This window comes from Sinohyriopsis cumingii, chromosome 1, assembly GCF_028554795.1.
Source record: "Sinohyriopsis cumingii isolate HCF-2022 chromosome 1, ASM2855479v2, whole genome shotgun sequence".
Lineage (NCBI taxonomy): Eukaryota > Metazoa > Mollusca > Bivalvia > Unionida > Unionidae > Sinohyriopsis > Sinohyriopsis cumingii.
The window spans coordinates 192,946,985-192,964,588 of NC_142961.1; the positions used below are offsets into that span (position 1 = coordinate 192,946,985).

Sequence of the window (17,604 nt, forward strand, 5' to 3'; positions counted from 1 at the left end):
ATGTTATAGGTGTTGTCTAATGTTGTAAAGCGCTTAGAGTTTCTAAAGATTAGGCGCTATAGAAAGTCCTCATTGTTATCGTTATATATATATATATATATATATATATATATATATATATATATATATATATATATATATATATATATATATATATATATATATATATATATATATGTATATGTATATATATATATATATATATATATATATATATATATATATATATATATATATATATATATATATAATCTGATCTCTCAATCACAGACAGAATTTCCACATTTTAACCTATGGTACATAACGAGGACACTTGCCGAGTATATCGTATATGAAACGTCGACCACACCCACAATGCCCTGTATCACTTTAATCAGTGGCATCACGGGGGGAGGGGGTGCGGACCACACCGGGGGATACTATCAGAGGGGGTGACACCAAAGTGACTGTGGATAAAAGTTTTGAATTTTGTGCAGGAAGGCGGTCCATTAGGTGACACCATGAGTTACCGCACTGGGAAACAACAATTCTAGTTATGCCACTGACATTAATTACTTTTTTTTTATCACCCGTACCCAACCCCAACCCCCGCAATGGAGCCCATGAGTTAAGACAAAAGGTTGTGAGCTTCTGAAGTAGCCCATCCTGTATGTTAGGCGTGGTGCAGAGATTACATGTTCTGTAATATAAAATGATTTTAAATCTCACGCTTGACACTGATTTGATGTCATACTCCGTTCGATACAAGCCATGACGAGAGAGAGAGAGAGAGAGAGAGAGAGAGAGAGAGAGAGAGAGAGAGAGAATATTATCGTATTATGATTCAGCTTAGAATGTCTGAAGTAGCCCATCCTGTATGTTAGGCGTGGTGCAGAGATTACATGTTCTGTAATATGAAATGATTTTAAATCTCACGCTTGACACTGATTTGATGTCATACTCCGTTCGATACAAGCCATGACGAGAGAGAGAGAGAGAGAGAGAGAGAGAGAGAGAATATTATCGTATTATGATTCAGCTTAGAATGTCATAGGAATTGTGTATTAGATGAGAGGCAAGCATGCGGGTGTGTCTGCTACGCATGAATGCTTATAAAACCGACTATGTTCTATTCCTGTTTGGGGGCATGTGTCTATGATCTAGATGGCATAGCCATTGGTGCATGCAGGCAATTATGTAACTTTGTAATTATGGTACTAAATTTACGCTGTCTACCTACATATCTACCTTCCTATGCATTTGTTTACATTTGTTGCTTCCACCCTCCTCCACTCCGTCCTCTGTCCCTACACCCACTCAATAACTGTTATCACCAGAACCGTCTTATTGAAATAGTTTAAAGAAAATCCCTATTACGCTGTTGGTGTTTGAGGTCTAACTTTTAACTATTTATTAAGTAAAGAAGAAAATTTTCTCATCTTACCCAACCGTTTTCTAAAATAGTTATTCTCTGCGTGCTGAAATGAGATACATTTTTAGACTAATTTTTTTTTGTTGACACTCATTAGCTCCATCCGAGTGCTGGTTAGAACTTAGAAGTGACGTCCTGGGTTTATAAGAGTGTGTTTTGATGTGGGTTTCCCCTGTACATCCCGTCAGTGTTGTGATTTCCTTGTTCAAAATAATAGTGTAAATAAATATGAGTTTAATTTGGTCAGGTTTGCTCTATGATTTGTTCATCAAGTCTTTGAGTCTGATTTATCCCAATATGAAGTTCAGTTGACGTACTCTCTCTCTTCCCTTTGCATCGGCTGACAACGGGCCTGATTTCCATCTCCCTTGCTTGTAACTTAGGATTGTACTACCAACCCATGAGTCTAACATGTCTCAGGGCTGTGTTCCATTCCTTGACCCGAATGTTATTTTTCCTATGAGTAGTGACTCTGCCAATTTGTAGACTAATCTTGATGTCGTTATAAGAAACATGTACATTTTTGGCACAAAGGCTTTTTTGGTATTTGACTTCACGTTACACGAGTCACATCTACGATGAGTCTATTGCAGTCGCTTAAGAGGAATACTACGTAAATGCTTGACTGGTTCCTTTTCATTGTTTCTACCATCGCGACAATGACAGGAAAAACGATTACCGTAAATCAACAGCATCGAACTGAAAATGATTAATATAGACACTCTGAGGAAACCAGTCCGGAAGTAAGGATCAAATTATGGGCCATGAATGTCCTATTCGGCTATGTCAATATTTTCGTTCAAAATCACGGAACACACACTTTTCCAGTTTGTAGTCCCTTTCATAACATCATGCAAAGGATTTCAATCGTTTCAAACGACATAAAAGTCGATGATTAATCCTCAAAAGTTTAGAACTGTTACTAAAGTTAAAATCGGCAGTTCTTTAGGTCATCGAAGTCACTCACGTTGTGCACGGTATCTCTTCACCTAAGAAAAGAACGTTTAGAGAAACAAAAACAAAAACAAACAAAGCTAAACCAAAAACTATCAACTAAACAAAATTAAACGAAATATCTAAACACAACACATCAGAACGATGCTAATGTTACATGCCAAAATATACGTAAAAAGAACACCATATAATTAAGTCGGAGTTTACCAAAAGTTTTCAATCACGTATTATTAGATTGAAAGTGCATTGAATCTGAGCTATATTATCTTCATTTTAGATTCTGACATCTTCACTTTACACAAAGCATAACATAATGGAAATAGAGAAAATCGACTACTTCTGTCAAGCCATTCCAAAAAGTAACAGTAATGAATACAGTAAACACTGCACAAACTTTGCGAATGTTCTGTACAATGTTAATTTAATGAAATACATTTCCGTGGGGATTGTGGTCATATTCACAAACTCATTCTGTATAATTATTCTAACTTATCTCCAGCGACGTCTCATAACTGTGTTATTTGAACTCTGACCTCAATTTCTTCACAGATAAGCAATTTAATTATGACCGGCAATTTACACAAACGCTTACGTGTAAAGCTGCATGTCAATAGATAATATAATATTTACTTAGAACTATATTATAACTTTTAACATTAAGTTTACAATTTAATTAACTGTTTTGAAAAAAGAGTAAAGGTAACAGTGAGTGCAGTAAATGTAATGGGTCAATTTCCTCTAAAAATATTGTCATAATCACTTTACAGAGTTATGTAGTTTGGATTCATTTGTAATTATAAACTGAATATGCAGTTTAATAGCCGAGGAAAGAACCACCTCTCTCTCTCACACACACACACACACACACACACACACACACACACACACACATATGCGCGCGCACACACACACACACACACACACACACACACACACACACACTATTGCCATTCTAACTATGAAAGTAAAGTATCACTAAATTGTTTCACAAGATACTTATCAGGTATCAATGATTCTGTTTTGTATAAATTCTTAAAAAAAGATGAGATTTTGTGACGAGTAGAATCTGAGAGGCTCTCTGATCAGGGGAGATCACCCTTTTAAACGTTGGCCTGGAACAACTATGAATTGTCATTCTTCAACAAAATCAACAGGCTGTTCCTTTGATAGTGGTAACACTCAGTCAGCTTAGGTTGCTTTTACATTCTTGGTCAGTTGAAACCAATAGAGGGAAAACACCATCCATACAATTTTAGGCATGAGTCACACAATCTTGTTCTCTTAATTGTTTATTCAAGTAAATCAAGTACCATTAATTTGTTGTCACTGAACCGATAAGTTGACAGATGGAGGCTTGTAAGGGTTGCGGATAACAAGTGTCCTTGGGAAGGAACTTCACTCAGATATAGCCAATAATGGGATAAAACATAAAAGTGTCCATAAAGTTAACAAAATAAATTTAAAATGTTTGCAATTTTACAACCTTAACAAAAGACTCCTTACTTGTTTCCTGTTCCAGTTATTAAAGATCAATCACCAATTTCTTTTCATGGATCTTTAAAGATTTTATCAATATTTTCTGTGACTTTTACATCTTTTATCTATTTGGTTATCTTATGTAAATCACTCTTCTTTAACAATAATAGCAAGTTATTAATGGTTGGCATGCTTTTTTGTTCCTGTCAGTGATTTACATGCTGTTACAATTTAGCTTTTGAATTACTTGGTTAAGAGTTATAAATCTCTTTTTCATATCGTATCTTGGTTTCCTGTTATGTTCTACAATATATTTCTCTTTTTATATTTCTCTGACTCCTTGGCTTTCTATACTGTTTTATTTTCTTTCCCACTATCGTTGTTTCATAAATATATTCTTGTTTTCTTTAAATATTAAACAAAACCCAAAATGAAACAACAAACCCCACTGTTCAATGTTTTTATTGAATCGTTAATTATCAATTAAGTTGTTTACTATGTCGCAAACTATCCCGTCCATGTTGCACCAAATCCATTAAAAAGCCATGAGAACAACTGTTGCTGCAAGACATTATCTGGCTGCTGCTATTATCATAGCATTATAAACTGTTGCCTCACAATTTAAAACTTCGTATGCTACACTGGAATGTTTCCCTTTCAGATCTATAGATTTATCTGAGCAAATCAAACTAATACCATTAATGTATATAGGCCGTGTGTGGTTTAACTTATTTTCGTTTTTAAAATATCGACTTATTTCTCTTTATTATTATTATTACTATTACTAGTTTCTGATAGCATGACGACAACATGACACACATGCTATCTGTCTGTATGACCACACTATGACAACATGAGTTTTCTGACAGCTTGACCACACTGTGACACAGATGTTCTCTGAGAGAATGACAACACGATGACGACCGGAGTCCTCTAACTGTAAGACTATACTATGACGTGATTTTGTCTTTACTCAAGGTAAAATTCATTGAAGACGCGACGATTCATCTCAGGAATCTCTTCTATATCTTCATGAAATATCTTGAAATCATGCCTGTTGCCACGTCGTGGTAGTATTGCTTAAGTTCAGCAGCCTATGTTCCTTTGCAGTGATCACGCGCAATCGATCTATGTCGCAGTTGTCTAAGCCAGAAAATAAAACGCCTATACTTGAGGTTAGCACAGCTGGTGTTACAATGAAATACTTTCTAATAAACGATACTGATTTGTCAATGTACAATGCAGATGCAAATATGAAACAGCATGTCCATAGCAAGCGATGGATAAATACAATCACATTCCCCCATTTTCTTTAAATAATGTGAATAGATGTGACTTCAAGGCATCTGCTTCGTCTGAGTAGTCAGGAAAAAAATTTCCAAAGAATTTCTTTCATACATTAAGTGTTAGAAACCTGCATCAGTTCTCTTACGAAACGGTTTGAAACAACGAATGACGCACAAATTTTAAGTTAAAAAATTTTGAAACAGCATACGGGAAGTCAAATATTTATCCTAACGATTCTTCATAATTATAAATTAACCGTTATCAAATAAAATAAAATTGGTTAACATAGAAAGCGAGCCACGTCAGGTTAGGGTATTCTCTGTAAATTACAAAAATAAACAAAGACAACGTCATACAATGAAAATATTGTATGTATATGCCGCTTGGTAATCTCTAGAGTAGGTAAATATATTTGAAGAGCAAAGATTATTAATTTTATTGATGAATAGTTAAAGTGTAATTAGTAATGAAATGTTTTCACTATCTTGTTTGATTTTGTTACACTGAAGTTGGTATTTTCTACCGAAATGCTAGTACAGAAGAAAAAATACACCAGAAGCCAGAAAAGAACACCATTATCAAGTTTAAAAAATATTTGATACAATATCACTGCCAGAGCCCTTTTCCTAAAAAAATGGAAAGATTCAACGCAGCCTGCAAAAATCAATGTGTTAAAGAGTAATATATTATGTACTGTTAAATAAATTAATACATATTCCCCTTTATTAGAGTTTACTTCCGCATGTCTATATTACTTTGTGAGTATTCAGCCATTCTAGCTCACAATTATCTCTAATTCTACATTTTAACATAGTTACTTGTTTTCATCTGCGACATAAGATTGAATATCTTTCCGAAAATTAATTAAATATACATTTTACAATGTGTAAAGATTGCCCTAAGAATACATATTGTTAGTACAGTTTATTAAATCGTCATTCTCCTAATAGAGCATCGCTTATTAAAAAGGACAACGTTGCGACACATAAATTATCGTGACACACAGGCCTAAGATGAAATGTATTACGCTGGTACAATAATTTTAATTCGAAGTTTGTGAATTTCTTGTTCTGCCACTAAAGTTCAATAGCATGTTTGCGCATAGTCTCTGAAAGCTTTAACAGATGTTGTGTCAAACATTTTCTGAAATTGAAGCAGTCTGGTAATTGTGTAATTTAAATTATGTGAAAAATCTTGCAAAGTTTTGCTATGCGTTACGTTATTTGCTGCATTATCATATGAACGGCAGTGATAATAACAGCTATACAAATGTCGATATTCTTTAGACTCATAGATTCACGTTACAGCTCTACGTTTATTAATGGATCTCTTCCAAACAATATGTGATTGAACGTTTGAATACTATCCTAACTGCAACCTTTCGAATTCATAAGTCTAATAAATATTTATATATTGCTAACTCTAGGATTAAAATTAACATTAATAGGATTATGTTTACCTTTCTTAACTTTGTTTCGCACTCTGCAGTAAGTAGACGTTAAGTATTATACACCATCAATTTTTCCAGTTTTCCCCTAGTCATAATGACGTCAGAAACGGGGCGACTGTTAGCAAATCTGTCTAATTTGTGAAAGGTCTACGTCTATGGTGTGTTAAGGTAATCATCAATCACACTTTATATTACAATATTCCCCCATCCCAACTTGACCCTAAAGAACCCAACCATAACCGTGACCCAATGTTCATATCCCAAAATCCATTACATATGCTTTTTTTTTCCTCTACTGTGACTATACTCGTGAAGTTTAGCAAAACTAATGTCAAACACCTCAGTGTAATGCAGCCCGATGACTATCTAACAGTGAACCCGACAGAGCGGCCCCAAACTAATACCCTTCTAGAAAATGGTTAACAACATGGGAACATAAAACCAAGTTTGGTGAATTTCAAACCAGAATTTTAGAAAGAGACATAGACACGGACAAACGAACAAACGGATAATAGACCGATAGACAATGGAAGATAAAGGAAATATAAAAGTGTTGCCTCCCTACCACCTTTTAAATTTTGTCCTAACCGTACCCACTATCACACGTTAAGGTTTTTCCACAAAACTTATTCAGATGTTCAAATTCTGCTTTAGATTGGTGTAAACCATCCCGTTTACCTGTTAGTGTCTGCACTGACCTTTTGTGCCATGGAGTTTTATTCTATACATTATTTGGTTTCATTTATATTTCTTGCACATTTCCAAGTATATTCCGACGTATGCTTTGCATAAAGGGTGGTTACTAATACAAAACTGGGCTTTCTTTTATATTCCTTGCACGCTGATCTTTTCATCTGATATAAATATAAATCCGACAGCTTGAAAACAGAATTTATGTCATTCAAAAAGACTAAAGCTGAATTAATTCGGTTTTCTTCAGTATATCTTATGATCTGCACCAATCGCATATTTTTAAGATTAAGCTATTCAACATGGAATTTTAATTTACTCATATGCTTGTATAATATCTCGATAAAGTGTTGTTTTTTTTAGCATAAATAGAAACAAGCCATGACATACGACCTGTATATTATTTTGTCTCCATCATCTTAATTAACTTATATGCACGTAAATTTCTTCATTAAAAAGTACATGAATTGGTAAATGAATGAAGATTCATATTAGAGGAAAAAGAGCAAGAAAAAGATCCATGATAATAAGATCTAATATATTCAGAGTAAATATCAAATTGTGAACATGACTGAGCTCCATATACATGAAAGAAAACCTCGAAACACGTTCTGTGAAGGTTGTTTACAACCTGCGTCTGTAGGACATTTATACTGACTTAATTTGATAGACTGTGACCGTGTTTATGACAATCTTAACAAATGACGTATTGATCTACAGTGCCACCTACCTCTTTCCATAAGAAAGGCAACCGATGTCGAAATATACACAATAATGTATGACAGTAATGCTGATGTACTTTTGAAAACATTAGTTTACGGAAATCTGTAATGTTCGAGAAAGTGAACTCATTGAAGAAAAATATTTGTCATTGTAGAAAATCTGATTACTAATTCCATAAGTGAACTGTTTGCAACATATTGTGTTTTGATATATAGTTTAGTCGCCTAAAATATTTCGATTCTACAGGATTAGAATGAATGTGTGCAGATTGTTCATGATCGTTTTCTTCTTAAGTGGTCGCATTTATGCGGTAGCTTCTTCAGGTGAGTATATATATATATATATATGTGTGTGTATTTGTGTGTGTGTGTGTGTGTGTAGATGGATGGATGGATGGATTGATGGATGGCTGGATAGTGTGAGTGTGTGTGTTTCCTTTTGATAACGGGATTAGAAGGGCCCGAATGAGCTAATACTATTTTCACATTAGTTCTGCATCACATATTTTTTGGTTTGTGCAATATATGATTTTGTCCTCTGACGAACGCAATCCCTAGGAATCATGTGCTTTTGTAAAAGGTGATTTAGTTTGCCATATGAGCCTTATGAGCATATGTGTTTCAATAATTGAGAGAGAGAGAGAGAGAGAGAGAGAGAGAGACCTTATGATATAATTGGTACAGATATATTATAATATAACGTGTGACACAACTAAAAGTGAGACCACTGAATAGTTATCATTTCCAAAAGATCGTTAAATGATTTGAAAACAAGATTTAATAACAAAATATTTCCAAGAGTAGATACTATATCTTTAAACAATGGAAAATAATATTAAAATATCTATTCCAGATTGTACTGCAATTGGGTATGTCGGAGTAGCTGATCCAGCGTCTTTTGCAACTCAATCGCCAAGTACTGATATAGGTGAGATAGTGATAATGGAATAATTAGTTGTGTATCATTTCAAGTAATGCATGTTTGATTGTGAACCTGTTATATCTCAACCAATATCGGCATGTGCATTGCTGGATGGTAATTAATCATATTTTGTGTATATAAGCAAAAATTATGCTATTTATTCATTGAAGGATTAAATAATTTCAAGGAAAGTGTTAGAAAAAGTATAAACATGTCATGCTTTTATGGGGTGTGGATTTTGTTAGTCTTTGACTTTATGTTTTTATGTTTTTATGGTTTTTTATTTTTTATTTTTATTTAATTGTTTTGTCTTTGGTTTCTATCAATTCCTTTGAATATTTTCTAAGTTGTTTGCGATGTGAAGTTAAACTCCGAGGGGACCTTTCCATATTTATGCAGTAACCTTTAAAGTTTCTTTGCTAACTTCGTTTCTATTTTAGCCTTGATCAGGCCCATTGAATTTTAAACGAAGTTGATTTAATTACCTCAGCGATATTTCAAGAAGGTACAAAGGTTATCTATGTCATATTTAAATGTTACTTATTTAATAGTGAAATGTGTTTTCTGAAGATCAAATAGAACTTCATATGCAAAAGGTGAATCATTAAATGTTAATAACGGTACCATCGACAAAACTGTGCTGGGATTGCATCTAGCATGATCTAGAACAACACTGTCAACTTTTTTTTTATCATTATGGACATTATTGCAGACAGACGACCCTAACATTAAAATTGCCATATCATTGTTTTCCATACGTACTAACCAGTGCACATTTATTTATTGATACATTTTTATTTTTCTTCTTTTTTATTCCTTCATTTTAGTTTTATATTAAATGGTCGTTATTGTTATTTGTGTCTCCACAATATATATATATATATATATATATATATATATATATATATATATATATATATATATATATATATATATATATATATATATATATACACACACACACATGCATATGTGATGGTAGATATTGAAATAAATAAGCATATAGACCTATTATAGCCACATTAATACAGAAAATCTTCCACGGACCGGACACTGGTGCGATGGTACAGCGTTTCAGGATATGAAGGGAATGGTTTCGTTGATACCAGATTTCCTTCCATCTAAAACGAAATATAGGTTACTGGTATGGGACAGCGTAGGTGGAGGATGCCCATGGAAACAGTCAGCTTTTGCAACGGATTGTATCTCTGGCGCATGTTGTCTTGGATACTATTGGGCGTACTATGCCCCATGGAGTGTTGACTGTATTTTTGTCTAATTTGATGACCATTCCTGCTCAGTTTCAAAAGAAAACTCTGAAAAATTAGCAAAAGCAACATTTGCATATCTGCTCACTATAAATGTGTTTTCGATTTTATTTTATCCCAGGTTGGTACAAGTTATATACGCATCAAGCAGTTTTGTTTAATTATGTGGAATATAAAAATTGCTGGAAAAATACATTGTCGATTGTGTTGTAGCCTTTAAGTCTGTCTCTAAAAACAATTTCGAAAAGCTGAAATTTCTTTATGTATACATGCAAATTTACTTTTTGAAATTCTTTCAACTAATTTTTTTAATTGCCAATCATCTGAAATAATGTGTCAGTGTCTTTTGGCCTGGCTTTATGGTATACAATTTTTACATGATATGGGATTACATGAGGAATATACTACATATTGGTTTCCTTAATATGAACATTTGTAGACAAAGTATTATCAATATTTTTTAAAATTACATTTACATCTGAAAATGAAACATGCGTACTGGATACAGTATAAGTAAATTTAATCGTCGGGTGAAAATGATGTAGTCGATCAATGAATGTTTTCATCTCTTCTTCTGAATGGTTCCAGATTATAAACATGTCATCTAAAAATCTAAGCCAAACAGATGGAACAAACGTTTCGTTTTGAATAAAATCTTTTTTCTAATTTACCCATTAAAAAGGAAGCGTATGAAGGAGCCATTATTGGCGTTTTTGTTTTTTTTTATATATAAAAATCCCTATTGCAAATAAAGTAATGCAAGAATATTTAGCACCATTAGTACACGTTTATAAGTCGTATCAAACTGCAAGCAACACACATCCTTATCTTCCGTAGCACAATGCGCCTGCACATAAGAGTATATGCTATTTCTTCTACCGATTATTCCTAAGAAAACTGCATAGACCCAGATCTGCAGGCTCATCATACCCCCACATATATGGGTGTGTGGATGCTGCAGTTGGACTCGTCTAATAAGCTAGTACAAACGGTAACTGAGTGACTTTTAGTTTTTTTCAAATAATAGTTATACTTCATTTTCTTACTTCATTTTCTCATCTGTTCATCTTTATTTTATTATAAATGGCTTTGCTATTAAACAGCAATCCGGTTATTCTGTGTAAATGTTGGCAAGTTGAAAAACAGGAAAATAGAAAAGTTTCTTGTCTATATAATTTCCCACGACGTTATCAGTTACAGATACCTTTTGCAACTATGTCAAAAACTGTAGATCACGTCAACTTTTAATTTTTCACAATGATGCCCTTAGTAATATATTAAGATATTATACGGAAATAAACTGCGTAAGCCACTATATTGAAAACGCATACCCTTCTACTTTTGCACATGTCCCTTTACATTTTCTTTAATATTTCATTCATTACTTAATAACCATTTTAAAAATATTATACAGCTATAAAATATGCAACTCACGGCTACACAGTGGATACACTGTTCTAAGTATTTAATTATTTCCACCTTAGTTACACATCATAATAACTGAATCTCCAGAGTTGATATTGCTTATCGCATGTCAGACCGACGCTGAATTGTCATTTTACATTCCATCAATATATATATTCTTCGCGTAGGTGTGGCTTATGTAGTTACGCAGCCGAAATTCCCTTGCTGTGGCGTCATAGAAAAATGGAATGTCTACATTCGTGAGAAAGGTGCTATCACATTTGATATATGGAGGGGTGCCCCTGGTGGACTTAGGCTGGTCGGATCTATGGAGTTCAATGCAGGTGGGTCTGACGTTGAATATTCGATTCATACGCCGACTATTAGCTACGTACATACCCCTGTGGAAAAAATGGACACATTTTAAAATTAATTTGTAGTCTGCGCAACTGTCGTTTTTTTTTCTTCTACAACTGCCTATTTATTTATCTCTCTATCTACCTATTTATTTATCTATAAATAATTTATGTTTTGATTGCCTGTATTTTCTTCTGTCTGCTTATATTCCTTCATGTTCCTCTGTCCGTTTGTTCCTCTCTCCCCTTTGTACCAATCTCTCTTCCGTATGATTCGGCATCTGTTCAAGATTTCAGAAATTACGTATTTTATAAAATTGAATTCAAGTAATAAAGAATGTTGCAAAAACAACAGTCTGTAATTTCATTATGTCGCAAGTCAAGCTTTGTGTTTTAAACTTCAATTTACAATTTTGTGTGTAACCTATCAGAGATAGTATATGCTGTGTATGTTATATAAGTACACGTTAGTCCCAGGTCGTATCAGAGAGGGGCGCCGGGTAGCCGAGTTGTCTAAAGCGCTCACCTCTGTCCTTGTTGTTTAGAGTCTCAGAACTACTGATGTGTGTATGTGAGAAAGCTTGCCAGTAGGTTGCCGTAGGTCGGAAGTTCTTACCGGGCTTTCTCGAGTTCTTCCTCCACCAGTTATACTGGACTCCATATATGGTCTTAAATTAAGTAATGGGAAAGAGAGAAAACTAACATGTCTTGTAAAATTCAAGAAATAATTTATTTCCTAAGAATACAAAAGTGACCAGTTTAAAAGAACTTACAGTAATGTGAATAATATCCTTAATAGTCGTAAAAGTTCTTCACAAGTAAAAAGGATTAGAGTCCCAAATGTATTCCAGTCGTAATCCGAAAAAATCCAAAATTGAATATGCAGATGTGTCAATAACCTCGAACGTGCTACGTGCCAACAGTCTTGATGTATCACAATTATATATCTGAAAATGTTTTGAAAGAATTTACAATAATTTCAAAATAATTATCTAGTGCAGAAAGTATTAATGAGCAATTTGTAATTCCAGTGAGTCATTTTTAAAAATAAATAAATCCATACAAATTATAAATTGGAAACAATAATAAGATTCCATATCGTATGTTAAGGAAAGAATTGATAATCATGAGGTAAGTAACATTAATATAAAAACTAGCACACCGAAACAGAACCAGGATGTAGGTCAAATTTCTTTCTAAATATTCTAAGTTGTCGACAAGATCAGGAATTTCAAAGTAAAACAATTAATGTTCTAAACTTAGATGCATTTAACATTTTAGCCTCCAATATTAATGAGCTGAATATTTAATCTCTTTAGTTATATATAGCTATATATTGAGTTGTTTACAAAATAGATGCATCTCGTTATGCAGGTTCTTAATTCGATTACTGAGAAAGGTCAATCACAAAATATAGATAAACATAACATATAATCATGGAGAAAAGCCAACACATAATGCAAATTAAATATAAATAAAATATTAGATGCTATTTATATGCATGTTCGTCCAAGGTTCTATCAAAAGCATATATATATATATATATATATATATATATATATATATATATATATATATATATATATATATATATATATGTATGTATGTATTTATGTGTGTGTGTGTGTGTATGCATGTGTTCGTGTGTTCGTCTTGTGTTAGTCCCAGGTCCTCCCAGAGATCGTATACGCTATACATCTATATTTAGTCATTTTAGTCCATGTACTTTTAAGAGATAATATATGCTATGCGTAGGTATGTTAGTCACAGGTTCTATTTTGCATAAGTAAAAATCTATTCTGAAAATGAATTACTCAGCTAACTATCTCAAAATAATGGCTTATTAACTTTCTCTACCTCCGACCCGGATTATGGTTAGTCTATCTGGAACCACTGTTTTTATACTATCCTAAATAAAACGCCCCCAAACAAATCGAAAGATTTCAAGGATCAAAACAGGAAGAATGGTATACTGATGAATTCGCTGAGGTGCAACGTAAACGAAACAACTATCATAAATAATTTTCCTATTAACCTTTATGCCGGAACAGAGACAGATCCCTCATTGCGAAACGTAAACCTTCCTTTTTTTTAAAAAAAAGTTATCGCTTGAAACCCTGATAATAGGTCCATCTGGAATCACTTGTGAGAACTATTTTTAACGAAACCAGTCAATGTGAAATTAGAGACTAGTTGCAAGTGACCATCACGATATTTTTCAAATCAGCTAAACCTCTAATTTGCTAATATTTCCCAAACACTCGACTGGTCTAATTTTAGAGTCAAACACAGATAAACGTAACGGCTTTCGCGAATGAAAGGGTATCGATTATGTTAGTTTTAATATCGCCCGAATTACAATAACGGATACTATTGTTACTGTCAAAAACATATGCAGAAACAAATCCAAGGGTTTAGATGGAATTCGCCCCAAAACTCTAAAAATGTCGGCTTTATCAATCTCTGATTTATTGAAAAAAATTAAATAACTCTAGTATCACTTCCTGTAAATTTCCAGTCATTTGCAATTCATAAGGGAAGGGAAAAAATAGACCCATCCAACTATTGACCCATATCTGTTCTTTCTGTAATTTCAACAATAATTGAAGAACATATCATACTTTAAGTGGTGTTCATGAAGGCTCTATATTAGGGCCTTTTCTTTTTACCCGTTTATCACTGACTTAACCTTGTAGCAAGTGCACACTAACACCGCTGTTTTCGTTGACCAGTCTGCACTGCTTTTAAGTTAAACTTTTGACTCAACTGAATCTAACTGAAAGTTAATAGATAAGTTTGTTGTCAACAATACCGAACGTGCAATAATGCATATAAAATTAAAAGTATGACAGTCGGAACAAGGCACCGCACATCAATAACATGGATTTACGTCAAACTCAGAATAACGTTGACATGTCTCGTGTTAAATAGCAAAACTTCAAAGTATCTACATTGATCATTATCTCAGTTGGAATACGCATATCGATCACATATGTGAAATGATCGTCAAAAGAACAACCTTCTTAAATTAACTGTCGAAATTTATACATCTACAGTCGCCTGAACTTTATTTCCTAGGATACATGCTCCCATTAATAGAACAACGACTGTATCGCATATCAAGTTATAATCTATCCAGAATTGACCAACTCCAGAAAAGGGCAGTCTGAATAATTCTAAAACTTCCTATTACGACTCCTCGAATTGGTTTGTTTTCGATTCTTCAGTGCCTACCTAGACATGAACTTATTCTCTATTTTAAAGAAATCATGACATACTAGTCTCTAGTCTATATTTCCTCAGATTATATCTTTAACATAACTGAACTTAGATCATCAACGACTAAGCGTAATCAACATGTAACAACTTAGTAAAACCTATGATTGCAAAAGCTCTTTTACTGTAGCAGCACCCACCCTTTGGAATTCCTTACCCTGACGATACTTAACTAAAATGCTCATGCTGTACTTAAACCCTTATTCAGGAAAATCTTTCTTGGCCATCTAGAATGATATACTAAAACCTTCCAGAAGCTTATCGTTGTGTCCAAAACTAATATATGCATGTTTTATGTTCTATGTATGTATGTATGTATGTATGTATGTATGTATGTATGTATGTATGTATGTATGTATGTATGTATGTATGTATGTACGATTTCGGACATGCTGAAATGTGTATACATGTTTATAGTAGTATATCGTTCACATATGTACCTGTTATCCACTATAGTTACATATATTAAATTATTGTAAATCTGTGCGGGTACAAGTGCAAGCATACCTGAGTGTGCAAATAACTTTTTTTTATAACATAATATGTTAAAACAATTCAGGACAACATAGCAGATGGATCTTTAATGACCAAATGTGTTATCCACGTTAAACAGAGATTATTATTATTGTTATTATTATTATTATTATTATTATTATTATTATTATTATTATTATTATTAATAAAACCAGGTCTTGGAAGTCATGCACATGAATCTGAAATCAGGAATAGTCTTCGAACCATGCATTATCTTTCAGACTTTTATGGATACGAGTGCAATTCTTCTATTTCAGCTTCGTCAGATACGGACATTACTATGAACGTACCAAAAGGTTCCCAATACACCGTCTTACCCAATGACTATATAGGATGGTAAGCGTTACTAACACGTAAAATCATTTACGTTATGTCTATTTGTCTCTGTCTTGTTGCATGTCTTTCTCCACGATGACCTAGTCCACGGTGATGGTGAATATTTTATCTAGCTGGGAGAGACAAGAAAACTTCTCTTCAATATAGAAAACATTGATGGTAACGATTACAAACGGCTTACTGTATGTAAATGTGTCGAATTACTAACAGCTTGACTCCTTTAAGGATTAAGAGCTTGCTATAGAAGGTTAATCTATCCCAGCTCTTGAGCAAAACCATTACAGCACAATACAAGAAGCAAGAACATGAAAGAGTTACAGAAATAGCAACAACAACAACATAATGATATTATTATTATTATTATCATTATTATTATTATTATTATTAGTAGTAGTAGTAGTAGTAGTAGTAGCAGTATAATAATAATAATAATAATAATAATAATAATAATAATAATAATAATAATAATAATAATAATTATTATTATTATTATTATTATTATTATTATTATTATCAAATGATGTAATTATTGGGAAGACGCTTAAGTTGTATCAGGGCGAATAAGGCCAGAAGTTGTGTATAGTACCAAAATAAAATGTGCATAATTCCGTATAGTAAACTTTTGTCACACAAGGCTATTTTCTACACAAAGGTACACAAAAGATAAAGAAATGATAGCATACAAAGCAGGACCTATTTCCACAGCAACACAAGCCATGCATTTCAAGTTACGTCCGACCTACATGGCTTTGGGTGAAACTCTTGACTGGTCTTTGGCTACAACTGAGTCGAGTAATACATATGCCATTAGGGCCCGCTATGGGGTCAGTAAGTATACATTTCTGTTTTACATTTTTGTTGTTATTTTAATTCTAGAATATTCCAGGTTTGAGTCGGTAGCTGTGCAGATATTAATCTGGACTTTTAATACAAACTATGTTTCGATTCTTACCGTGCTCTTTTCAACATTCGTAACCAAAGCTGAGCAAGGGTGCATCTTTCAATGATCGTTTTGCCCTGTAACGAATTACTATTTTGTTATAAAGATTTAGAATATCATTACAACAATCTTTTGTTAATTCTTTGCATAAACAAAGTTCTTTTCTTTTAATAAAATTGACATGATATGATATGTTATAATATGATAAGATATGATACACTATATGATATGATATGATATGATATGATATACGATACGATATGATATGATATATGATGTGATGTGACTGACGTGACGTGACGTGACGTGACGTGATATGATATGATATGATGTGATATAATATGATAAGATATGATACACTATATGATATGATATGATATGATATGATATACGATACGATATGATATGATATGATATGATGTGATGTGAGTGACGTGACGTGACGTGATATGATATGATATGATATAATATGCGATATTATATGATATACGATATAATATACGATATGCCATGATAAAACATGACATGATATGATATGATATGATATGATATGATATGATATGACGTGATATGATCAA

At 33.1% G+C, this 17,604-nt stretch overlaps 1 protein-coding gene across 2 annotated transcripts in view; it reads left to right on the top strand.

Moving 5' to 3' along the window:
- Positions 1-7,817: 7,817 nt before the first annotated feature.
- The window catches only part of LOC149808602 (protocadherin-like protein), a 52,864-nt gene continuing 43,077 nt past the window's right edge, over positions 7,818-17,604 (top strand). The window contains exons 1-5 of one of the 2 annotated variants that reach the window (XM_089979810.1): positions 7,818-8,314; positions 8,844-8,918; positions 11,773-11,928; positions 16,008-16,086; positions 16,739-16,914. In XM_089979810.1, coding sequence (XP_089835936.1) covers positions 8,245-8,314; positions 8,844-8,918; positions 11,773-11,928; positions 16,008-16,086; positions 16,739-16,914 — 556 coding nt within the window. In that variant the 5' untranslated portion in view covers positions 7,818-8,244. The remainder of the gene's footprint in view (positions 8,315-8,843; positions 8,919-11,772; positions 11,929-16,007; positions 16,087-16,738; positions 16,915-17,604) is intronic. The other variant, XM_089979801.1, reaches the window with a different exon arrangement.